At 39.5% G+C, this 23,820-nt stretch overlaps 2 protein-coding genes across 5 annotated transcripts in view; both read right to left on the bottom strand.

Annotated features, from left to right (window-relative positions):
- Window positions 1–6,076, bottom strand: part of SLC35A1 (solute carrier family 35 member A1) — a 33,774-nt gene extending 27,698 nt beyond the window's left edge. The window contains exons 1-2 of the mRNA XM_043591909.1: window positions 5,876–6,076; window positions 4,133–4,310 (exon numbers count right to left, since the gene is read on the bottom strand). Coding sequence (XP_043447844.1) covers window positions 4,133–4,310; window positions 5,876–5,891 — 194 coding nt within the window. The 5' untranslated portion in view covers window positions 5,892–6,076. The remainder of the gene's footprint in view (window positions 1–4,132; window positions 4,311–5,875) is intronic.
- A 7,415-nt stretch (window positions 6,077–13,491) lies between these two features.
- Window positions 13,492–23,820, bottom strand: part of CFAP206 (cilia and flagella associated protein 206) — a 43,263-nt gene continuing 32,934 nt past the window's right edge. For all 4 annotated transcript variants that reach the window (XM_043591899.1, XM_043591898.1, XM_043591897.1 and 1 more), the window contains one exon: window positions 13,492–13,949. In XM_043591899.1, coding sequence (XP_043447834.1) covers window positions 13,719–13,949 — 231 coding nt within the window. In that variant the 3' untranslated portion in view covers window positions 13,492–13,718. The remainder of the gene's footprint in view (window positions 13,950–23,820) is intronic.

Genomic DNA, 23,820 nt, shown 5'->3' with positions numbered 1-23,820 from the left:
ACTGACAAATGGATAAAGAAGCTGTGGTTTATGTATACAATGGAATACTACTTGGCAATGAGAAAGAATGGAATCTGGCCATTTGCAGCAATGTGGATGAAACTGGAGGATATTATGCTAAGTGAAATAAGTCAGTCAGAGAGAGATCCATATATTTTCACTCATATGTGGATCCTGAGAAACTTAACAGAAGACCACAGGGGAGAGGAAGGGGGGAAAAAAGTTAGAGAGAGGGAAGGAGGGACAAACCATAAGAGATTTTTAAATACTGAGGACAAACTGAGGGTTGATGGGGGGTGGGGGAGAGGGGAAAGTGGGTGATGGGCATTGAGTAGGGCATTTGTTGGGATGAGCACTGGGTGTTGTATGGAAACCAATTTGACAATAAATTATATTTAATATAAAAAAAAAGCATTACTGTAGAGACAATACTAAATGAACAGCCAAACTTGTCTGTAAAGTTCAGACCAAATTGAAGTTTTGAAGTATTTATATAAACTCTATAAAGTTATTGCATTTTATCATAGGGTAAAGACTGGGAAAGAGGAAGAAGCTTTTACTTCTTTTAATACTTTTTTACATTTAAACAGTAGTTCCAGGTTTCTTTCCTTTTCCTGTCATTCTCCCAAATTTTCAAGTCAGAATTTGTAACATGTTGTCTAATTTTTACATTAACTTTATTTTCATAATATGAGAGAAATTTTATCAGGATTTAATTTTTTCTCACTTTTTCTTCTCTGAAGATTCTTCAAGTTACAAACTTTTAATTATTTCTAATATAGTTCTTTCACATTCTCCCAATGTCCTGAAGTTTTTATCCTTTCTCCCAAATGACAAAATATTGCTTCTACTTTGGAAACAAAACCTAATCTCTTCCCACAAATATTTTCTGATATTCTAAGTTTCTCCATCACAGTAAAATAAAACACTAATATCCAACTTGTGTTTTTTGACAAACTACATAACATCCTATTTGCCTTTGATCTACCTTTTTTTTAAGTTATCAATTTTAATATATATACAAATAAATGACAGCGTGAAGAGTATCCAGAAAATCTTTTACTTCTTTGCAAATTTCACATCATTCAATCAAAAAGACAAATATAAAGTTATTGGGTTTTTCATTTGCTGCAACTCTTAACACTTCAATTCATTCTTAGTGACCTGGAGTCTGTATTTTATTCATCTTTTTCATATTCCAAACTGTTTCAGGTGAATTGATAAAAGCTAGTTGTCCTTTCAAGATCTAGAACCAACTTTCAACATTTTCACTGGATATGTTTTCCCAAATAGCTATGTTTTAGTTTCATTATCAAGTGTCTAACCACATATTGCTGAACAAGCTAAAGAAGCAATCACAGTGCCTTTCATTTCACTTTGGAATTATCAGTCTGTGACTTCCTCAGTTGAAATAATTCTTCTTTATCTTTCACTTTTTTACCATTCTAAGAAATTAACATTTTTACAGATGCTCTCTTAAAAGTAATTTCTTTGTTCCAAGAAATAAAATATTTTCTTGTTATGAATAGCAGGTATTTCATTTCTTTCAATGTGTTCTGAATAAGCACATGAAAATTTGCAAACATATTTCTCCACAAAAATTACATTCACTTAAAAACCCAGTAATTTCAAATGGATTTAGTTTCACATTCTATATATTTTTTTGCCAGTGCTTTTCCACTTAGAAACTGTGTGCTTTAAATGATTCTCTTTCACTGCCAAATTCTTGTTATCCATATAATGTCAAATGCCAACTACCAAAACTATGCATGTCATAATTCTTTTTCTTGGTTATCCCTGGTCTTGAATACTCTGCAAGTATAGGTTCATAAAAGAGCCTCTCTTGTGAGACTTTACATTATGCTAGTGATAGACACAGCAACTAATTATTGATGACGATGTTGAGCAAGTACAGAATTTGGTTTTCCAAACTGTTGTTATTTCAACACCATTATTTGACTTGTCTGGTGAATTCTTAGAAATTTTTGTACTTTGGGGTGCCTGAGTGACTCAGTCAGTTAAGTGTCTGACCTCAGCTCGGGTCATGATCTCACGATGGACTCTGTTCTGACAGGTCGGAGCCTGGAGCCTGCTTCAGATTCTGTCTCTCTCTCTTCTCTCTCTCTCTCTGTCCCTTCCCCGTTTTCTTGCTCACTCTCTCTCTCTCTCTAAAATAAATAAACATTTTTTTAAAAATGTTTAAGAAATTTTTGTGCTGTTATGTAATTTCAAAAAAAAAAAAAAAAAAGCTTCCACAAAACAAACTACAACTGACCATACCCATAACATTGAAGAGCTGAAGAATAAGAAAATACTACACACCAAGCAATACAAAGCTGGAAAAGCATCAAAATAAAACAAAGTCTATACAGGTGGGTTAGCACAAAAAATAGCTCAGTGGCTGAGTTACACCAAACCCTCACTGCTTTTTTTGCACATTGGTTTTTAAAAATTCCTAACAGTTACAAAACAACTGAATCATGATTTGACCTTATAGTTCAAAATGGCTGATGTCATGCTTGACAGTCCTATTTCATTCTTGAGCCACAATTGATTCTCCCCATGGAATTTGGGGAATAAAAAGAAGAGATGGGTTGCCTTATAACTTCTTCTTTCAATACCCCTACATTTATCTTGAAAGAAGACAAGCCTTAAGATTTTATTAAACTCTTGGGTTGCTGTGTATAAGTTGCTGAGGAGTTTTAGACACAGGTTTTTGCATTTGGAACATTGCCTTTTAAAGGTACAACCAGGCCTCTTATTTATCTGACATTTTCCAGAATGAAGAATCCCCTAAACGAAGCCAAATCTCCATAAAAATAAATCTTGTTAAGTACAAAACTGTGAAAGTTCTGAGATTTTACCCTACTCACAACCTAACAAGTTAAGCTCCCACAGTATCTCAGCCCACAAAATAGATCTTAAACTCAAATATATTAAAGCTTGCCACCATGTGGCCTCAAGTTAATTTTCTGTTCTTTTCTCCCTCCCCAAATCATATTTAGAGTATTTTTTTTCACATGATTATTTGTAATCATGTGTGTGTTTACTGGTTTATTTTCTCTCTCTTCCACTAAGCCTAAGCTCCAAGCAAGGAGAAACCATATCTATTTCATTTATACTTGTATATCCAACACTTTTTATAAAACCATAACACAGAAATCAATAAATATCTGTTAAGTGAAATTTAAAAGTATTTATATGAAATTTGTTTCTACCTAAAAGCTTACACACATGCTATTCCTCACTGGTGCCCCACTCTCACCAACTCACACCTTGAAACCTGTATGAATTCTCACCTGCCACATGACCCAAAAGGGCCACATCTCATAAATCTTTCCCCAATGCAATTTCCTACCAGATTTTACTTAATTCTCACAACCCTGTATTATTTTCTGCAATTAAAAAATAAAGAAACTAAAACTTAGAGAGGTTAAGAGATGTATGCAAAGTCATAATGCCAGTGAGTCTAGGTTTAAAGTTATGTGTCACTCCAAAGCCCCTATTCCTAACCCTCTCTTATGCTGCATCCTTAGCTAAAAACGATTCTCATACGATGATACTGATTCAAATCAAAGCCCAGTGCTGCCACATATTAACAGTGTAATATTGAGGAACCTCAGATGCTATGTAGGTAAAATAGGGGTACAGTACTTACCTAAAAAATGTATACAGATTAGATGATTTATATGAAGAGCACTTAACACAGGAAACACAAGAAACATTAACTATTACTATCATTATATGCCTCTAAAACAGACGACAGTAATTTTTTCTGTGAAGGCCAAGTGGTAAATAGTTTAGGCTTTGCGAGCCACAGTCTCTGCTACAACAAAGAGGCAGCAAACTAGATTTGGCCCAAGGATCAAAATTTGCCAACCCCTGGTTTAGAGCAGGGTCTTTCGACATGCACTGCTGATATTTGGGGCTGGACGATACTGTTGTGGAGGGCTGTGCTACGCATTGTAGGAGGTCTAGCAGCATCCTTGACCCCCACCCAGCAGATGCCAGTAGCATCACCCAAGTGGGCCCAACCAAAAAAAGATCTCCTGCAGAGCAAAACTGCCCCAGGTTGAGAAACACTACTCGTGAAAATTAATAATTTAACACACTAAAAAGTATTTATACTCACTTAGCTAAAATTCCCACACTTAGCAATAACTTTATAACTTCTGTGATACACACGGCTGTGGTTGAAAAGTAGAGTTCTCTGTCTGATGTCCTTGTGTATCTTAAAGCTATCGTATAAGCTGCAGCCACCAGGGTCATCACTGCCAAGCAGTATAACTTGAATAATAAACTGACATTTTCTGGAAAATACGTACAACAAAGATATTATTTAGTAGACAATATTATGTTTATAAAAGTCAATGTTATAACTCAAAATGCTTTCCAATTTCAAGCACAAAATACTTTTTAAAACCCATGACATTTGAACATTTATTTCAAAACAATACATTTCAATTACATGAACACAAACATACATACATACACAAAACACAGATGACTTTAAATATTAACCACTTAAGCAAGGATTTTGTTCCTGCAAGATTATGCAGCACACTGACACAGTTTCGGATATCCTAAATTAAATATTTAATATAGCAATATAATGTTAGTGTTCTACATTTTTAGTGGGCATATAAGACTTATGCCTAAGACACAACAAATATTTATTGGCAATAAGCCTAAATCTGTACATTGTTGGAACTATTTCAGATGATTTGAGTTCTGTAATTGTGAAGTTTTGCTCATCATTAATCTTGCTGTCCCTATTCTATGTCATCAGAACAATTTTACTTTTTCCCCTTATTTCCTGTGTTACTACAAAAAGACTCTTAAGGTTGGACTTATTTGAAAAGGGAGAATACATATAAGAGAATGATATGCACTTACAGACAATGCCCTGGGCAGGGCTTGAATGATAAACGTGGGTTCCCCAACCAGGAAAATAATTTAGCACCCATGCAGAAAGATATGCTTTAAGTATTTGTTTAACATTTACTCAGAGGTGAAGCCAAATGCTCTTTGGGAGAAGGGTGGACTAGGAATCTGGGAGTCACCCAACCTGTCCTAGCTACTGCTCTGAGGTCCAGAAATTCAACTCTGCTCCTAACGTACACATCCCACTCAGCAAAACAAAGTGCTTCGGGGTTAATCAGAATCACTCATGAAATGGCAATTAGTCATCAAACATTATTACCCTAATTGCCATCCCTGAGGGAAAAGCGGTGGGGCTCACCCTCCACCCCAAATTATCAAGTGTTCCTTCTAACCACACACAACATTCTCCAGGGAAGGAACTCTTAACTACTGCTTTCTCCATCTCGTTACGTTTCAGCGCTGTTCTAATGCCCCAGTGATGTTTTCAGTGGCTGTCACATGGACCAGCCGCAGCTTGGGCTCCGCGCCGGAGCATGCCCTTAAGCCTCTGAGCATCCGTAGGGCAGAAGGCGCAGAAGAGACCGCAGCCGCGACGACCCCACCGGAACGGAGCACAGTCCTGCCTCCCACAGGGTGACGCGGGTCCAGCCCGGGACCTGCGTTCCGGCCCCTCTCCGGGTCCGCCGCAGCCCGGGCCTGTCCGAATTCGGTTCCCACCCACTGCAAGCTCGTCGAAGCAGGCACGGTCTCCGGCCGCCGAACGGCCCCGCGCGGAATCCGCCTCTGGGAAGGCAGCCGCAGTAGGAGGCTGGCTGCCCGGCGCTGCCCTGACAGGCGGCGGCGCGAGCTCGCGCCAGGGAGCGGCTCCAAACAAACTCCGGACGCCCGACGCCTCAGCCTTGCCCCGAAGCCCCGCGGGCGCGGACAGAAGCTGACACTCCCGCGCCACCGCCCCCGCAGGTTCCCCAGTTCCAGCGGCCCCCGGCCTCACCTCTTGGGGCAGCCATGGTTCCCCGACAGCCCCGCGCGGAACTGACGCACGCCCCCTCCAAGCGCCCTCCTCGGGACACCGGAGACCGCCTCCTGTGGTCATAGAGACGAAAACCGCTCGGCCTAGAGCGCCTCGTCAGCCGACCATCCGCCAACTTCCTGCCCAGCCTGGAGCCAAGATTAGGCTCCGCAATCGGAGCTACCTCCGAAAATGGAAAGACCCGGATGGAAAGAGGCCTTTACGGCTGAGTCCTTGCTGACAAGTGCGTAAAACTCGAGTCGAAGACGTCGTCCTGTAAACTACACCTCCCGGCCGGCTAAGGAAGCGGAGTCAAGGGAGCAGAGCGTTGCGTTCTGGGAATTGTAGTCCTCACCAAGGTGATTTGGTAGCAAATGAAGACGGGGTCAGACTTAATGATTCGTGCCTGTCAAAAGCTGTTGTAGAAACCCTCAAAACCTGTAAAGTAACAGAAACTACTTTCCATAACTTTTGTAACTTCCACCTCGCTCATTACCTTGCATTGTTACCTCTTCATGTGACTTATGTATTTTTCAGAAGTCTTGTGCCTGTGTCCTTATTGTCAGCGTTGTCATTGATTATATTTACTTGACCGGACATTCTAACTACATGATCTTCTCACAACAAAAGGGCCTCAAAAATATTAGACGTGTCAACAGGCATTTACTTCAGCCACTATAATCTTCACTTTCACTAGAGGATATTTATTAGCATAAACTATGTTAGAAAAATTCATTGGCAAAATGAAAGGCTTTCCAGATAACGTGGATTGGTTAAAAATACTATGAAGGCACCTCAGCCCTTACAGGAATAGCGGTACAAGAATCTGTGATGCCCAGCCGCCTACATCTCCCGTAGCACCATCTTTCCCTAAAATGACTTTTTAGAGATTTGAGTGATTGTTCTATGTGTTACCATTAGATAGACATTTACATAGATATAGAGAGAGAGATATATAGAGATATATAGATATATAGATATATATAGTCTATTAAACAGTATTGGGAAATTTTGCATGCCTTATTAGCATCACGTTACTATCTGAAGGAGCTTTGTAGAGTCAGACATTTGATTAATCTCATTTTCGAACACAGTTGGACCTTCCCTTTACCGGTTGTATGTGTGCTCACTGGTGCTAATCACCTCTTCCTGTAATTGGTAACGGTCCCCTAGTGTATGTTCTTAACATGCTCAAAAAAAAACCCTCATATGTGGACTTAAAATTAATTTTAAAAACATGATACATTCCTAATTTTTTTTACAACTATGGATTTGTACAGTTTATCTCTTCCCATTTTGGATATCATTATAGTCTCAATTCTATTAACTATAATTATCCTCCTTTTGATGCTCAAATTACCCCAGTGTGGCCCCTGTGAGCCTACTCCTTTCTTTACACCTGCACAAGATTTTTGAAGCATTCTTTATTTCTGGCAACAAGGGTTTCCAGCCAATCTTGATTTTTTTTCCTGTCATAGGCAATGCAATCAACTACACTTCAAGGAACCGTGGTTCCTTCTGGTAGAGAATAGTATCTCACACACACACAGAGACATACACACAGGCAAACGCCCACACACACATGCACACTACTTAAAATGCTGTTGGACTGTTTTTGTGGCATTTCTGGTTCACATAACTTATGCTGCTGAACCCTACTTTTCTTAATAAATTTTAATTGCCCGAAAGACTTCCTACTCCATTGGAATGAACCTTGACTAGACTTTGATGCCTCTTGTCCTAACCTGTCCAGCCCAAGACCAGCAGGGACAAACCTGTATTCAGACAGAGCAGGATTATTGATCCATTCCAGTGAGGGAAACTGCACAACAGAGGAATTGTGTGGGATGTCTCTGGAAATACAGAAAGAGTTATAAAATCTGGGACAAGGATGTGGACTTAAATGAAATTTAAAGGAAGTAGTGTTTTGATACATTCAAAGCAGGGCTGTTTATAAAGAAGTTCACATCAGGGGCGCCTGGGTGGCGCAGTCGGTTAAGCATCCGACTTCAGCCAGGTCAAGATCTTGCGGTCCGTGAGTTCGAGCCCCGCGTCGGGCTCTGGGCTGATGGCTCAGAGCCTGGAACCTGTTTCCGATTCTGTGTCTCCCTCTCTCTCTGCCCTTCCCCCGTTCATGCTCTGTCTCTCTCTGTTCCAAAAATAAATAAACGTTGAAAAAAAAAATTAAAAAAAAAAGAAGTTCACATCAGATATGGACTAAAGAATAGTCTCAGGATCCTGTTTCTTGAAAACAGCAAAGTTACTGGATGTGGACTGTTGTATTCAGGAGCCTCTAAAATGAAGACTTTCCTCTTAGGTTGGAAATTGAAGCTGCTTCTTTGTGTCAAAGTGACTTAAATCCTTCAAGCAAACGCAGGCTGTTTAATTCTTACTGATAAAATGTCAACAGCAAGGTTCTAACAGTATATGATCTTAGAGAACAAAATTTTTCACTGAGTTAGAGAGTAGACACGCAAAACAGGGGATGGTTATTATATTCTACTGCAGCATGCCCTTCAGAAAAAATATTATTTCCCATTAACTTTCTAGCTTGAGTTTCTGTTCATTATCTCAGCCCAATGAATGGCCAAGCAGATATTTACATTCTTTACATCTGAGCTAAATTTTACTTTCTCATTTTGAATTATCCTAAGTCTTAGAGGAAAACCTGCTGACTTAATGTGCTTCTTTTATGTATACTAGTGTCCTATACAACCCTGATTAGTGCAAGAAGCAGTGATCTTCAACATGTGAACCACAGAGTCATTTGCCTGATAATATGCTAACCTGTGTCTCAAACAGCTATTGGCTATTACCAGTTGAAACCATAATGATATTCCTGATTGTCACTATCAAGCTGCAGTATTGCCTTGAAATCCTGCTCACTTCTATCTCAGCTCAGGCATGAGAGTGACCCTAGTCTCAATGAATTATATAAAAGGAAGCCCATTACTATATCCATTGGTAATAAAGTAAAAGTGTAAGCTGTGCAGTAAGCAATACCAAAAGGCTTAAGGAAGTTACAGTTAAATTCAAGTATGTAGCTACACAATAGGTTATTAAAAGTGGTGAAGTTTCAAGTATAGTAAATCATTAACTATAAAGAACAGTTAGACAAATGCAGATATCTAAACATAATTGCTTCCATGACAATTTAAGCAAACTGTTCATTCTGCTATTAAGAAAATTAGAAGCACCTAGGTGGCTCAGTTGGTTAAGCCTCTGACTCCCAGTTTCAGCTCAGGTCATGATCTCAAGGTTGTAAGATCAAGCGTGGTACTGGGCCCTGGAGGTGAAGCCTGCTTGGGATTCCCTCTCTCTCTGCCCCTCTACTGCGAGCTCCCTCTATCTCTCTCTCTCTTTCAAAATAAATAAATAAACATTTAAAAATAAAGAAAATTATATTTGCTAGGTAATTATTTTAAAACAATTCTTTTCTATGGTGTAATATTACTAAAGACAAGTTAAAAGAATTGTTGCATTTTATAATTGAGGAAAATAATGAAAATACAAGGAGACAATGAAAAATTCAGTGTCTGGACTTGTGTAATAATCATCAATATCTAAACATTTATTTGAGCTTAACTCTTCCTTGCCTCTGCTTCCTTTTTTAGTTACCATAATCTCATTTTTCTTTTCATGCCAAACAGTACTGATTTGTAGTCTGTACTTATTTCTACGATTTTCTGCTTGCTGCAGTCCTGTTTCTACACAAGCCAACTCTATTAAAACAGAGCTTAGCAGATGCCGACTCCATTGACCTTTTCTCATTTCTCATCCTCTTCTGTTTATTCATCAGACATTGAGTGAAAGCCATAATGCGCCAAGCATTATTCTGGGCACTAACTGAGAGCTTGAAAATAGAAAGTGGACAAAATAAGGGCGGGAGTGCAGTAGAATGAGACACTAGAGATTCTTTCCTCTCATGGCTAACATTAACAAATCGCTTATCATGTGAATGCTTTGCATGGGTTAACTCCTTTAATCCTCTTAACAACCCAGTGAATTAGAAGCTATTATTACCCCAATTTTTATGATGAAGAAACTGCAGCAGAGAAATATTAAGTAACACAGCTAGTAAGTAGTGGACCTTCACTTTACTTCCTTGACCACAGAGACTCCTTTCTTTTTCTACTCCTCTGACTGCTCCTTGGCCTCATGTTGTCTCTTCCTCCTCATTCCATCCCCACTCCCTTGGGGATGACCTCCCAAATTACCTTTGTCCAGTTCAAATTCCAGTCATCTCTGCTTTATTATTTTTGTCATCCTTTAAACACAGATTTTCTGGTACTGAACATGCTCTCATTTTTGATCAACCAGTTCCTCTTCCCAACTGTCCTCAGCCTCCTAGGGTAGACACCCTGAGGTCATACTGTGATATTTCCTTCCCTTTCCTGAGATGTTATATCCTGTTCATCAAATCTCACATTTGCCCCTTCATGTCATCCATTACCACATGCCTGAATTCTTTCAACAGCTTCCTAGCCATCTCCTTAACTGTAGCGTCTCTCTCCCACAATCTTCTGCTCAAGAACCTACAATGGCTTTCTAATTGTACTACATAAAGTCCTAATCTGACTGCATAAAGGCAACCTATTCCTCTGCCTGGCTTTCAGCCTTCTCCAAAAGCTGTACCAACCTGGCGTATCCTTATTTCCTACTACTTCTCAAAAAATAATCTTTTTCCTCTGTTCCTCTCTCTCTTCTTTTCCAATGACTATTTGGCTACTGATCTCTTTATCAGTTCCCACCTTGGCTATTAAAATAATCATTTGACCAATATCCTGCCTCCAGTTTGTTCTTTCATTTATTCCTTTTTTTCTGCCTTAGTTCACCCAACAAAATTCTATACAAATGCCAGGGATATAAAAATGACTAGCACACAGTTCAAATCTCAAAAATCTAACAGGGAGATTACAGATGACCACATATGTACTTATTTGAGTACTACAGTAAGAGTATAAATAAAATGTAGTGAAAACTCAAAGGAAGAAGCAATTAATTCTCCTAAAGGTGATAGGGGAAATATTCACTGAAAAGGTAAAGCTGACCAGGCTGTTTGAGGACAGTGTAATTTCATGAGGGTGTCTGTGGAGTACATTCCAAGTGACAGGGAAAAGCGAGAGTAGAGAGTGGTGGTATTAGACACACTTGAAGAGGTTGAGTTCAATTTGCCTAATATGTATAGTGTTTGGAGACAGCATGAGAGGAGCAGAAGATGAAACTGGAAGGTAGATGGATATATTTTGAAAAGTCTTACATCATGTATGAAAGAGTTTTTTCCATCATATCCTAGGTAATAAAAGAGTTTTGGTAGGTGTTTAAGCAACGGAAGTGAAAGTTGGGGGAAGGGGGGAGGGTGACACTATCAGATTTGTATGCTAGAAAAATTATGCCAATGAATCTGGTAATAGGACTAAGTCCTAAAATATAGCGGTCATGGTGAAAACAGAAAGACAGATTCCAAAGACAATTCAAGACAAATCAGCAGGGTTTGATGACTTTTTAAATATAGGGGCTATGAGAGAAAGGCAATCAAGAAGTTTTTTTTACCTTATGCTACTGACTAGATGGTGATGGCCTCTAAGCACAGAAAGAAATACAGAGGGAGAAACAAGTCTGTCAGAGAAAATGAGTTTGGCCTGTAACCTGCTGAAATGGGGGTGCCTGACACAGTGTCCAGCATGAGGTTGGAAATCTTTAGAGAACATTGGGGCTTGGGGAGATGGTCAAGATCCTAGGAAAAGATGAGGCTATCATTTGATCTAGCTCCCTTTATCCTGATTCTGTTGCACTTTCTGATATTAAATTTAGTTTTTCAAATTGGGTTTGATATTTTTATTCACTTGGCAATTTTACTTTCAGCCTTAACTTGATAACCCCAAATTATGTCTTATCTTATGGCTTATGGCTTATGGCCATTCTTTTCTGTGTTTAGAAATATTGCAGAACCGAATGAGGTTTGACAGAACAGATAAAAATCAAATACCTGATGCTGTAAAAATCAGTGTTAGCTCTAACCTCCCACCTTCTTCAAGGACAGAACCCTGCCCCCCACTCCTAGCCCCAGGCCTTGCCCCAACAGCCAGTCTTATCTTTAACATCATTTTTATTTTTCAATGTTTACTATTTATTTTTAGAGAGAGAGCAATGGAGGGGCAGAGAGAGAGGGAGAGAGAGAGAATCCTAAGCAGGCCCTGAGCTATCAGCACTGAGCCCCATGCAGGGCTTGATCCCACGAACCAGGACATCATAACCTGAGCCAAAATCAAGAGTCCAACGCTTAACTGACTGAACCACCCAGGATACTCTAACACCATTTTTAAACTTCAGGTATGAAAATTATGAACACTTAGAAGTAGGTCAGGGGGCGCCTGGGTGGCTCAATTAAGCATTGTACTTCAGCTCAGGTCATGATCTCACAGTTCATGGGTTGGGGCCCTGCGTTATCCTCTGCACTGACACCATAGAGTCTGCTTGGGATTCTCTCTCTTTCCCTCTCCCTCTGTCCCTACCCCACCCCCCCCCCACGCTCTCTCAAAAGAAATAAGTAACTTTAAAGAATGTTTTTAAAAGAAAGTCTATTTAAAGTTTACCTTTATGATATCTGTGCAAAGTGCATTTTGAAACATATTCACATTATAGATAACACTATACATATACAGAAAGCAAATTATATAAACACCTTAAAAGTCACCAAGGCAGAAAAAATACATTAAATATAAATTATCCCCTGGCTATTAAAGCATGTTTAACAGTGCCTCCACCAGGGAGTCTTTATTATCTAGGACTGGTATTAGAAATATGTAAGAAAGTAATAAAATAAAGAAATAAACTTAAAATATATATATTGGGCACGTGGGTGGTTCAGTCAGTTAAATGCCGGGCGCTTGGTTTCAGCTCAGGTCATGATCTCACCATTCGTGGGTTCGACCCCCAAGTCTCATTCTGTGCTGAAGCATGGAGCCTGCTTAGGATTCTCTCTCTCCCTCTCTCTGCCCCTCCCCCACTCCCATGAGTACATGCTGTGTGTCTCTCTCCCTCTTAAAAATAAACTTAAAAAAAAAAAGTTTGTAAGACAGTAATAAAACTACAGCTCTAAAATTCAGCTATTAGTAATTCACATGGGCCCTATGTACAACTGCCTATAGGGCCAGGCAAATAAGGCACAGGAGTAATGCGGGAGACCAAAAAGACAGCAGGGGCTGGGACTAGAAGTGTTTGGCCTATGAAAGGGCACAGCTACTACTCACAGGAATACTAGCCAAGTATTGGCAAATATTCTGACTTTTTTTTCCCAAGGGACTAGAAATCCAGATTTTATGTAAAATTTCCAGATTTTAAAAATTCATGTGGACCTCTGCTCTAATTGTTCCAAATTAGTGAGGTTTATTATACATCAATTTAATCCCGTTAACATTTAATACTTTAATGAGGCTAAAATATTGCCTAGGTTTTAAAGTTTTAATGTTTACCATTAAAAATTATTTTAGAAATAAATAAGCTATCTTAGTCATAATCTTATAAATATATTAATATCTAAATACATCATAATTTCAGCCTTTAATGCTGCCAAACTTTTTCTAACAAATAGAAGCTGAGTGGGCAGAGTTTTATTTTTCAATTTTAATAGAATGAAAAATGTGCTCCAGAGAACAACTTTTAGTTTTTTGTAGCAGTTTGACAGAATCCAGAAAACATTCACACAACGAATGAATGTGCCAGACTCACAAAATTTAGTAATTTCCATTGATGCAAAGATATTTGTCAATATTTGCCACTGTTCATAACTTGGTGATATCTACTTAAAAAATACAGTCTTTAACTAGGTCTCATCAACAGCTCTAGTTAAGTTCACCTTGACCCCATATGTGATTTTACCCTGTCCCCCACGAAGACCAGCTATGTAAATCTGGGGCCTGGGCACTCGGGTGCTGCTTTCTCTCATAGACTGTGTGCTGGCATCCTTTGGTGGGTACACCTGTGAACAATTTTCTCTTCTCATGTGACTAAGGTCAGTTTGTACTGAGTGAGTAACCTTCCGACGCAAATTGGCCTAAGAAGAAAGAGAATACACAGGAATTAACCTATCTCTAAAGAACAAATAATTTGGCCGAATCTTTTTTCTCAGTCCACAAAGAAATTAGCCCTACAACACAGCATATTTCTACAAAACATTAAAACATTAGAAAAACTAGAACATAATAAATATCCTTTGCCAAGAAGTGAGAAAATACATAAAATGTTGAAAACGGACCCAAAGAAAGAACATACAGATCACACTTAACAGTGAGCCCAATTATTTGTTAATATAATCTTTTAATTCCTTCATTATTATATTTTGAGATTTATACAACTTGGATTTTTCCACCATACTGGGTTTATTTTTTTAAAAGACAAAAATTTAAGATTTCGTTTCTTTTTTAAATGGGCTTCACCCAAGACTTTTAATATAAAAAGTTCTGATGTCTTCAGGTTATATTTTACATTAGTCTACATCTTGCTCTTTTTATGGATTACTAATAAACATGAAGTTAAACAGATTACTCAGGCTGGGAAGCAAAGAGGAGTTTTATTGAAAGGAGACAAGGAGTGGGGTGCCTGGGTTGCTCAGACATGAGCATCCGACTCTTGATTCTGGCTCAGGTTGCGATATCATAGTCCCTGAGATTGAGCCCCATATCGGGTTCTGCGTGAGTGTGGAGCCTGCTTGGGATTCTCTCCCTCTCTCTCTCTGCCCCTGCCCCACTCATTCTTTCTCTGTCAAAATAAATAAACTTTAAAAAACAAGCAAATAAAAAAGGAGACTAGGAGTTACTGAAGTAACAAAGAAGTCCAAGAAAAGAACTCAGAAGCATAAAAGCCTGTGACTTAAAAAGGTAGAGACCGGCGTAGCATAAATGGGGCCAACATGGCAGAGAAGTAGAGGGATCTGTACCTCTCGCATCTCTCAAACAAAGAAGGGCTGAAGCCAAAGGACTTTGAACCTCAAGAATCTTGGAGAAAAAGAGACTGAGTCTACCGTGGAGAAACAGGGACAAACTGAAGGGCCATGGGTGGGTGATTGCAAATGGGGGGGGGGGGAGATAAAACAGGCCGCATAGGCACGGAGGGGAGGGATCCCCTTATGCAGAGAGCCAAAAGGAAGAGAAAGAGTGGCTAGGGAAGCATAGGACTATATCTGGACAAGAGAAAACCCTCGGACCAGGATGGAGAAGGATCCCATCTCTAACTGCGGGGCTTTCTTCATGCACCTGGGGAGGCGGGGAGCCATCTCTGGGTTCAGTGGTAGATTAGGGCACAGTCCACAGCAGGAGAAACCGGTCCTCTCCCCTGAAGTGCTTCCGCACAGGACAAAACCAGCCGGGACCACATATGGGGCCTGGATAGAGAGGTGCTTCCCCAGTACCAGGTCACACGGAGCAGGGATTTAAATCCCAGCCAAGAGCCTGGCACGGGAGTCAGTGGAGCCAGACAGACAGCCTCATTTGCCGCTGCGGCCAGTGAGGATGGCTCCAAAGGAGTGATTTGGGACACCGGGTTGTGGAGAAGAGACTGGGGGGGGGGGTCGCCATCTTTCTCCCCACCACCACCAAGGTGAGGCCTCAGAGATCCCACCATGGAAACCACAGTGGAGGCGGGAACAGCCTACACCAAACCAGGCGTATCTACTGGGTAACTGTGTATCTACTGGAGAGGGATAGACGCTTTGGAGGCAGTCTGCCCCCTCCTCCAGACTAGCACTGCTGCATTGCCTGGATTAATCCTAGGATAATTCTTGTTATTTAGATATAGTCTCCCTTCCATTTCTCCTTCTTATCTTTTCCCTCCTCCAGGCTGGCTATTCCGGTTATTGGTTTGTTTAAACAGACATATTTAATCCATTCTCTAGATACATGTTCTACACCTCATTTACTTTCCTTTCTCTCTCTCTGGAAAAATCATGTCTTCTAGTTTCTCTGTCTGGGTAATATTATCTTTGCTTCTTTTTCCTCACATCCCTCCTTATTTTCCTCTCTCTCTCTCTCTCTGGATTAAGCCTTTTAGTCTCTCTGCCTGGTCAATGTTTATTTTTCCTCCCCCCCAATGCCCACCCCTGTCATTTCTCTCTTTGTATGTGTTCTTCAATCAGTACCGCCTCCACCCTGTTCTTTATTTGTAGCTGGTGTTCCTGGTATTTTATTTTTGGATTGTTTTTAGTTTTTTGTTTCTGTTTGTTTTATTTGTGTGTTTGCGTATTTTTGTTTCCTGTTTGTTTGTTTGTCTTCCTTTCCAGGGCTACTTCAAGGAACAAATCGAAGCACACCTGATGGAGAGTCCAAAACATCATTACGAATAGGGAAATAAAATAACCAAAGTCACAACAGAGAACAAGTAACACACTCCAAAAAACATCTCCTGAAGAGCCAGGCCCTGGACAGTGTATGACCACCCTTTAATATAGCAGTGCTCACAATGCAGAGCATATAACAAGCTTTTAAAATTCATAAGGGACAAAAAAACTAGCCAAAATGATGATACGGAAGAATTCTCCTCAAAAGAAATTCCAGGAAGAAGTGACACTAAAAAATGGATCAAAACAGATAAAAGCAACATAACTGAACAAGAATTTAGAATAATAGTCATAAAATTAATCATTGGGCTTGGAAAAAGCATAGAAGACAGCAGAGAATCTACTGCTGCAGATCAAGGAACTAAAAATAGTCATGATGAGTTAAAAAATGCTATAAATTAGGTGCAAAACAAAATGGAGGCAGTCACAGTGCGGATTGAAGAGGCAGAGGAGAGAATAGGTGAATTAGAAGATATAATTATGGGAAAAGAAGAAGCTGAGAAAAAAGAGATAAAAAAAAATCAGGATCACGTGGGGGAATTAGTGAACTATATGATTCAATCAAAGGGAACAATATCCGTATCAAAGGAATCCAGAACAAAGAGAGAGAGAGAAAGGGGCTGAAGGTATACTTGAACAAATCATAGCTGAGAACTTCCCCAATCTTGGGAAGGAAACGGGCACTGAAATCCAAGAGGCACAGAGAACTCCTTTCAGACATAACTTGAATCGATCTTCTGTACGACATATCATAGTGAAACTGGCAAAATACAAGGATAAAGAGAATTCTGAAACCAGCTAGGGATAAACAGGACCTAACATACAAAGGTAGACACATAAGGGTAGTAGCAGACCTATCTACTGAAACTTGGCATGCCAGAAAGGAATGGCAGGAAATCTTCAACGTGATGAACAGGAAAAATACGCAGCCGAGAATCCTTTACCCAACAAGCCTGGCACTGAGAATAGGAGAGATAAAGGTTTTCCAAAACAAACAAAAACTGAAGGAATTCATCACCACTAAACCAGCCCTACAAGAGATCCTAAGGGGGATTCTGTGAGTAAAATGTTGCAAGGACCACAAAGTACCAGAGACATCACTACAAGCATGAAATCTACAGATAATACAATGACTCTAAACCCATATCTTTTAATAACAACACTGAATGTAAATGGACTAAGTGCTCCAATCAAAAGACATAGGGTATCAGAATGGATAAAAAAAACCAAGACCCATCTATTTGCTGTCTAAAGAGACTCATTTTAGACCCGAGGACATCTTCAGATTGAAAGTGAGGGGATGGAGAACTACCTATCATGCAACTGGAAGTCAAAAGAAAGCTGGAGGAGCCATACTTACATTACACAAACTAGACTTTAAATTAAAGGCCATAACAAGAGATGAAGAAGGGCATTATATAATAATTACAGGGTCTATCCATCAGGAAGAGCTAACAATTATAAATGCCTATGCACCAAATTCAAGAGCACCCGACTGTATAAAACAATTAATCACAAACATAAGCAACCTTATTGATAAGAATGTGGTAATTGCAGGGGACTTTAATACTCCACTGACAACAATGGATAGTAGACAGAGAATCAGTAAAGAAACAATGGCCCTGAATGATCCACTGGACCAGATGGACTTGACAGATATATTTAGAACTCTGCATCCCAAAGCAACAGAATATACTTTCTTCTCGAGTGCACATGGAACATTCTCCAAGATAGATCACATGCTGGGTCACAAAACAGCCCTCAATAGATATAAAAGAATTGAGATCTCAATGCTATGAAACTTGAAATTAACCACAGGAATAAGTCTAGAAAACTTCCAAAAGCATGGAGGTTAAAGAACACCCTACTAAAAAATGAATGGGTCAACCAGGCCATTACATAAGAAATTTAAAAATATATGGAAACAAATGAAAATGAAAATACAACAATCCAAACGCTTTGGGATGCAGCAAAGGCAGTCCTAAGAGGAAAATACATTGCAATCCAGGCCTATCTCAAAAACAAGAAAAATCCCCAATACGAAATCTAATAGCACACCTAAAGGAACTCAAAGCAGAACAGGAAAGACACCCCAAACCCAGAAGAAGAAGAGAAATAATAAAGACCAGAGCAGAAAGAAACAATATAGAATCAAAAAAACCCAACAACAACAGTAGAACAGATCAATGAAACCAACAGTTGGTTTTTTGAAAAAATAAACAAATCGATAAACCTCTAGCCAGGCTTCTCAAAAAGAAAAGAGAGAGGACACAAATAGATAAAAGCACAAATGAAAATGGATTTATTACAACCAATCCCTCAGAAATACAAGCAATTAGCAGGGAATACTATGAAAAATTATTAACACCCACACACTACCAAAACTCAAAAGGGAAGAAACAAAACATTTGAACAGACCCATAACTAAATAGTGAAGAAATCAAATCAGGTATCAAAAATCTCCCAGCAAATAAGAGTCTGGACCAGATGGCTTCCCTGAGGAATTCTAGCAGACATTTAAAGCAGAGTTAATACCTATCCTTCTCAAGCTACTCCAGAAAAACAGAACGGGAAGGAAAACTCCAGACTCATCTATGAAGCCAGCATTACTTTGATTCCCAAACCAGACAGAGACTCAGCAAAAAAAGGCAACTATCCCAGGCCAATATCCCTGATGAATATAGACGCAAAAATTCTCAACCAGATACTAGCAAATCTATTTCAACAGCATATAAAAAATAATTATTCACCATGATCAAGTGGGATTCTTTCCTGAGCTGCAGGGCTGGTTCAATATTTGCAAATCAATCAGTGTGATACATCACATTCATAAAAGAAAAAATAACAACCATATGATCCTGTCAATAGATGCAGAAAAAGCATTTGACAAAGTATAGCATCCTTTCTTAATAAAAGCCCTCAAGAAAGTCGGGAGAGAAGGAACATACTTTAACATCATAAAAGCCATTTATGAAAAGCCCACAGCTAATATCATCCTCAATGAGGAAAAACTGAGAGCTTTCCCCCTGAGATCAGGAACACGACAGGGATGTCCTCTCTCACCACTGTTGTTTAACATAGTGTTGGAAGTCCTAGCATCAGCAATCAGACAACAAAATGAAATAAAAGGCATCAAAATTGGCAAAGATGAAGTCAAACTTTCACTTTTCACAAACGACATGACACTCTACATGGAAAACCTGACAGACTCCACCAAACGTCTGCGAGAACTGATACATGAATTCAGCAAAGCCGCAGGATACAAAATTAATGTACAGAAATCGGTTGCATTTTTATACACCAATAATGAAGCAACAGAAAGACAAATAAAGAAATTGATCCCATTCACATGTGCACCAAGAACCATAAAATACCTAGGAATAAACCTAACCAAAATATAAAAGATCTGTATGCCAAATACTCTAGAAAGCTTATGAAGGAAACTGAAGAAGACACAAAGAAATGGAAAAACAGTCCAGGCTCATGGATTGGAAGAATAAATATTGTTAAAATGTCACTACTACCCAAAGCAATCTACACATTTAGTGCAATCCCAATCAAAATTGCACCAGCATTCTTCCCAAAGCTAGAACAAGCAATCCTAAAATTTGTATGGAACCACAAAAGATCCTGAATAGTCAAAGTAATACTGAAGAAGAAAACCAAAGCGGAGGCATCACAATCCTAGACTTTAGCCTGTACTGCAAAGCTGTAATCACCAAGACAGTACGGTATAGGCACAAAAACCGGCACATAGACCAATGGAATAGAACAGAGACCCCAGATTTGGACCCACAAACTCAAAATGGATGAAGGACCTGAATGTCAGACAGGAAACCATCAAAACCCTACAGGAGAAAGCAGGAAAAACCTCTTTGACCTCAGCCACAGCAATTTCTTACCTGACACATCTCCAAAGGCAAGGGAATTAAAAACTATTGGGACCTCATCAAGATAAAAAGCTTTTGCACTGCAAAGGAAACAATCAAGAAAACTAAAAGGCAACCGATAGAATGGGAAAAGAGACTTGGGAAATGACATATCAGACAAAGGGCTAGTATCCAAAATCTATAAAGAATTCACCAAACTCCACACCTGAAAAACAAATAATCCAGTGAAGACATGGGCAGAAGACATGAATAAACACTTCTCTAAAGAAGACATCCAGATGGCCAATAGTCACATGAAAAGATGCTCAACGTCACTCCTCATCATGGAAGTACAAATCAAAACCACACTGAGATACCACCTTACACTGGTCAGAATGGCTACAGTGAACAAATAAGTAGACTACAGATGCTGGAGAACATGTGGAGAAACGGGAACCCTCTTGCACTGTTGGTGGGAATGCAAACTGGTGCAGCCGCTCTGGAAAACAGTGTGGAGGTTCCTCAAAAAATTAAAAATAGATCTACCCTATGACCCAGCAATAGTACTGCTAGGAGTTTACCCAAGGGATACAGGAGTGCTGATGCATAGGGGCACTTGTACCCCAATGTTCATAGTAGCACTTTCAACAGTAGCAAAATTATGGGAAGAACCTAAATGTCCATCAACTGACAAATGGATAAAGAAGATGTGGTTTATATATACAATGGAATACTACTTGGCAATGAGAAAGAATGAAATCTGGCCATTTGCAGCAACGTGGATGAAACTGGAGGGTATTATGCTAAGTGAAATAAGTCAGTCAGAGAAAGACAGATACCATATGTTTTCACTCATGTGGATCTCGAGAAACTTAACAGAAGACCATGGGGGAGGGGAAGGGGAAGAAAAAGTTACAGAGAGGGAGGGAGGCAAACCATAAGAGACTCTTAAATAGGAGAACAAATTGAGGGTTGATGGGGGTGTGGGGGGAGAGGGGAAAGTGGGTGATAGGAATTGAGGAGGGCACCTGGGCACTGGGTGTTGTATGGAAACCAATTTGACAATATATTATATTATAAATAAATAAATAAAAGTAAAAATAAAATAAAATAAAATAAAATAAAATAAAATAAAATAAAATAAAATAAAATAAAATAAAATAAAAATGTAGAGACTTGGAAGGTGAGGAAATATTCCAGATTTTGAGACACTGTGGATGACTGAGAACCAAAACTACTTCCTCCACACTGAGTTTATTGTCTACATTAGTATGACTTTTCTATTTGGACATCTTCATTAGCATAATTTGATCATTCCAAGGGACTCTTACCAAAGCAAATAACTTGATTGTTCACTACAGAACATCCCAAAAGACACACGTTCAGTAGTAAGTACCAACACACAGATTCTAACATTCTCTGCACCCTACCCCATAAATCTTCACTTTCTATTCCCATCAGTGCTGGGCTGCTTTTTCATGATCTTTACCTAATCTAATTCAAGCCCTCATCCCATCCCCTGACCTACTCTTGGCTTTGAAAGACCTACCTTCCACCAAACTTCACATTCTCAATACATTCTGACCTTGCTCTTCCCCCTCAAGACACTGCCTAGGCTCTGCTGAGGTGCTGATTCCTCCTATAGCTTTAAGCAATACACTCAGTTTTGTCTTACCAGCACATTGTACTGGTCATATATGGGGAGCCAGCATTTGACGTGATGTGATTCCAGAGGAGAATTAGGTCTAAGATGAGCCTCAGAATTAAGTGGAGGTTGAAGAATGAGAAGAAGAGTTCAGTCGGTATGCAGTGCAGCCCCACGGGATACGCCATTCTTTTAACATTTCCAATCCAGAGCTATGCTGGTACCTCTACCTCTCATATCCATCCAACCATCATTCCCCTCTTCTCCTTTGCCTATTTATACCTCAGAACAACTTAAAATGTCACCAGGATTCATTTTTTATTTCACTTCTATTCTACCACTTACCAAGAGGTATTGAGATATTTTTAGTGTATCAGTGTCACTTGCTAGACAATTAGTTTCTGAAGAACAAATGTGTAATATCTGTGTTACCCATATATATCTGATGGGCTCAAGTGAGTTTAGTAGATAACACAAAAGAACATTGGGGATGGAGCTTCATGTACTACAGAAGAGTAACTGATAGGAATGCTAACGGAACGAGGATCTGGAAGACATACCAGGAAGCTGATCCTTCCTCATCCCAGGAAATTAAGGGACTGAAAAGCTGCCACCACAAAGGGTGGCAAGAGAAATGCCATGATTGGTGAAAAGCCTATGAGACACTGAATATACAAACTGCCAAAAGCTAGACCTTATATGACAATAGAACTCAGATCCACAACCTCTATAGCTGTAGCTATGAGCCCGGAACAGACAGGACTTGGCCAGCTTCCCTATTTTTTTGCTACCCACGCCCCCACCTTCCAACTAAGGACCAACCAGAGAAAGCCAACTATGCCCACCAAACCATTCACATAAGAGCACCAACTTTGAGTTAGCCTGCTTCCATTTTCCCCATGTCAACAATCTCCAGTCAGAGCATGCTTGAAGCCTTCCCCTTTTTTTCACTATAAGGCTTTCCCACTTTCCCTGCCTGCTTTGGAGTTTCTGCCAATGGCCAGTGATGATGGTTGACTCCCTTGCTATAGAAAACTTTGAATAAATAGCCTCTGTTCTGATTTGGGTAGTCTTCATTTACTCCCATACCTGATTTCAGTTAAAGAGATGGATAAAATATACTAAGAAAAGGCTATAGATATAAAAGTTTATTTCCTTTGTACTCTAAATACTTATTGTCTAAAATGACAAGGTACTGTAAAAGGGTGAGAGGGAAGAATTCCACTGAGTCACACAGGGATGAGATTTTCAAAGCCAAGCTTTGAGGGCAGGCACCTCTTATGATTAAGGTGACTGAGAATTAGAAGGACAAGAGAGCTCAGTGCCTGTAGAGAACATGCTGACGTAAGAGGGGACACAAGAGAGGTTAACATTCTGCTCCTCAAAAAAAAAAAAGACTACAAAAGACAAAGATATACTTTAAATGATTAGAGGAAGCTGAAAGTGCTTTAAATCTCATAGATTAGCACAATAGATGGATATAGAAAGAAAGAGAGAGCAACTACCATTGTTCTAGTCACTGGATGGTATAATCTGAGAATAGTTTCATGCTTCCGTATGTGCTTAAAATTAGAAGACAATCTTACAATGTAAAGCTGGCAAATTATATGCAAAGAACTCTGTATACATCCCACTAGTTTATATAAGTAATTTAAATTACCCACTCTATGACTAACAACACATTAAAGTTCCCTAACCTATAGCTCTCAGCTTTAGCACCATCTTCCTGGAAACTCCCACACCATGAGAGCCAAGTGGAGGGAGAAGCAAATACACAGGCTGAAGCAAGAAAGAAGAAAGATGAGGCAGAGTTCCAAGTAAATGGCCATTGTATACATCCATAGAAGCCACAGGAGCAGAAACAAGGAAAGCTAGAGGCCAGGGACGCTGGTAGAAATTGTTGGACAGCATGCCTATTTTCTAGAAATTGATTCAATGAATCTAGAACATTGCCATCTTATCACAACAACTACCCTTGAGAGACCCACCCTGCTCGTACCAAAACAATCCCTTTTGGTCCTGTGCCCTGGACCTGTAACTTTTGGGACTAATTCTGCTTTAATTTATGGCTGAATGTAAC

This window comes from Prionailurus bengalensis, chromosome B2, assembly GCF_016509475.1.
Source record: "Prionailurus bengalensis isolate Pbe53 chromosome B2, Fcat_Pben_1.1_paternal_pri, whole genome shotgun sequence".
NCBI lineage: Eukaryota > Metazoa > Chordata > Mammalia > Carnivora > Felidae > Prionailurus > Prionailurus bengalensis.
This window is presented reverse-complemented; position numbering and strand designations above follow the sequence as displayed.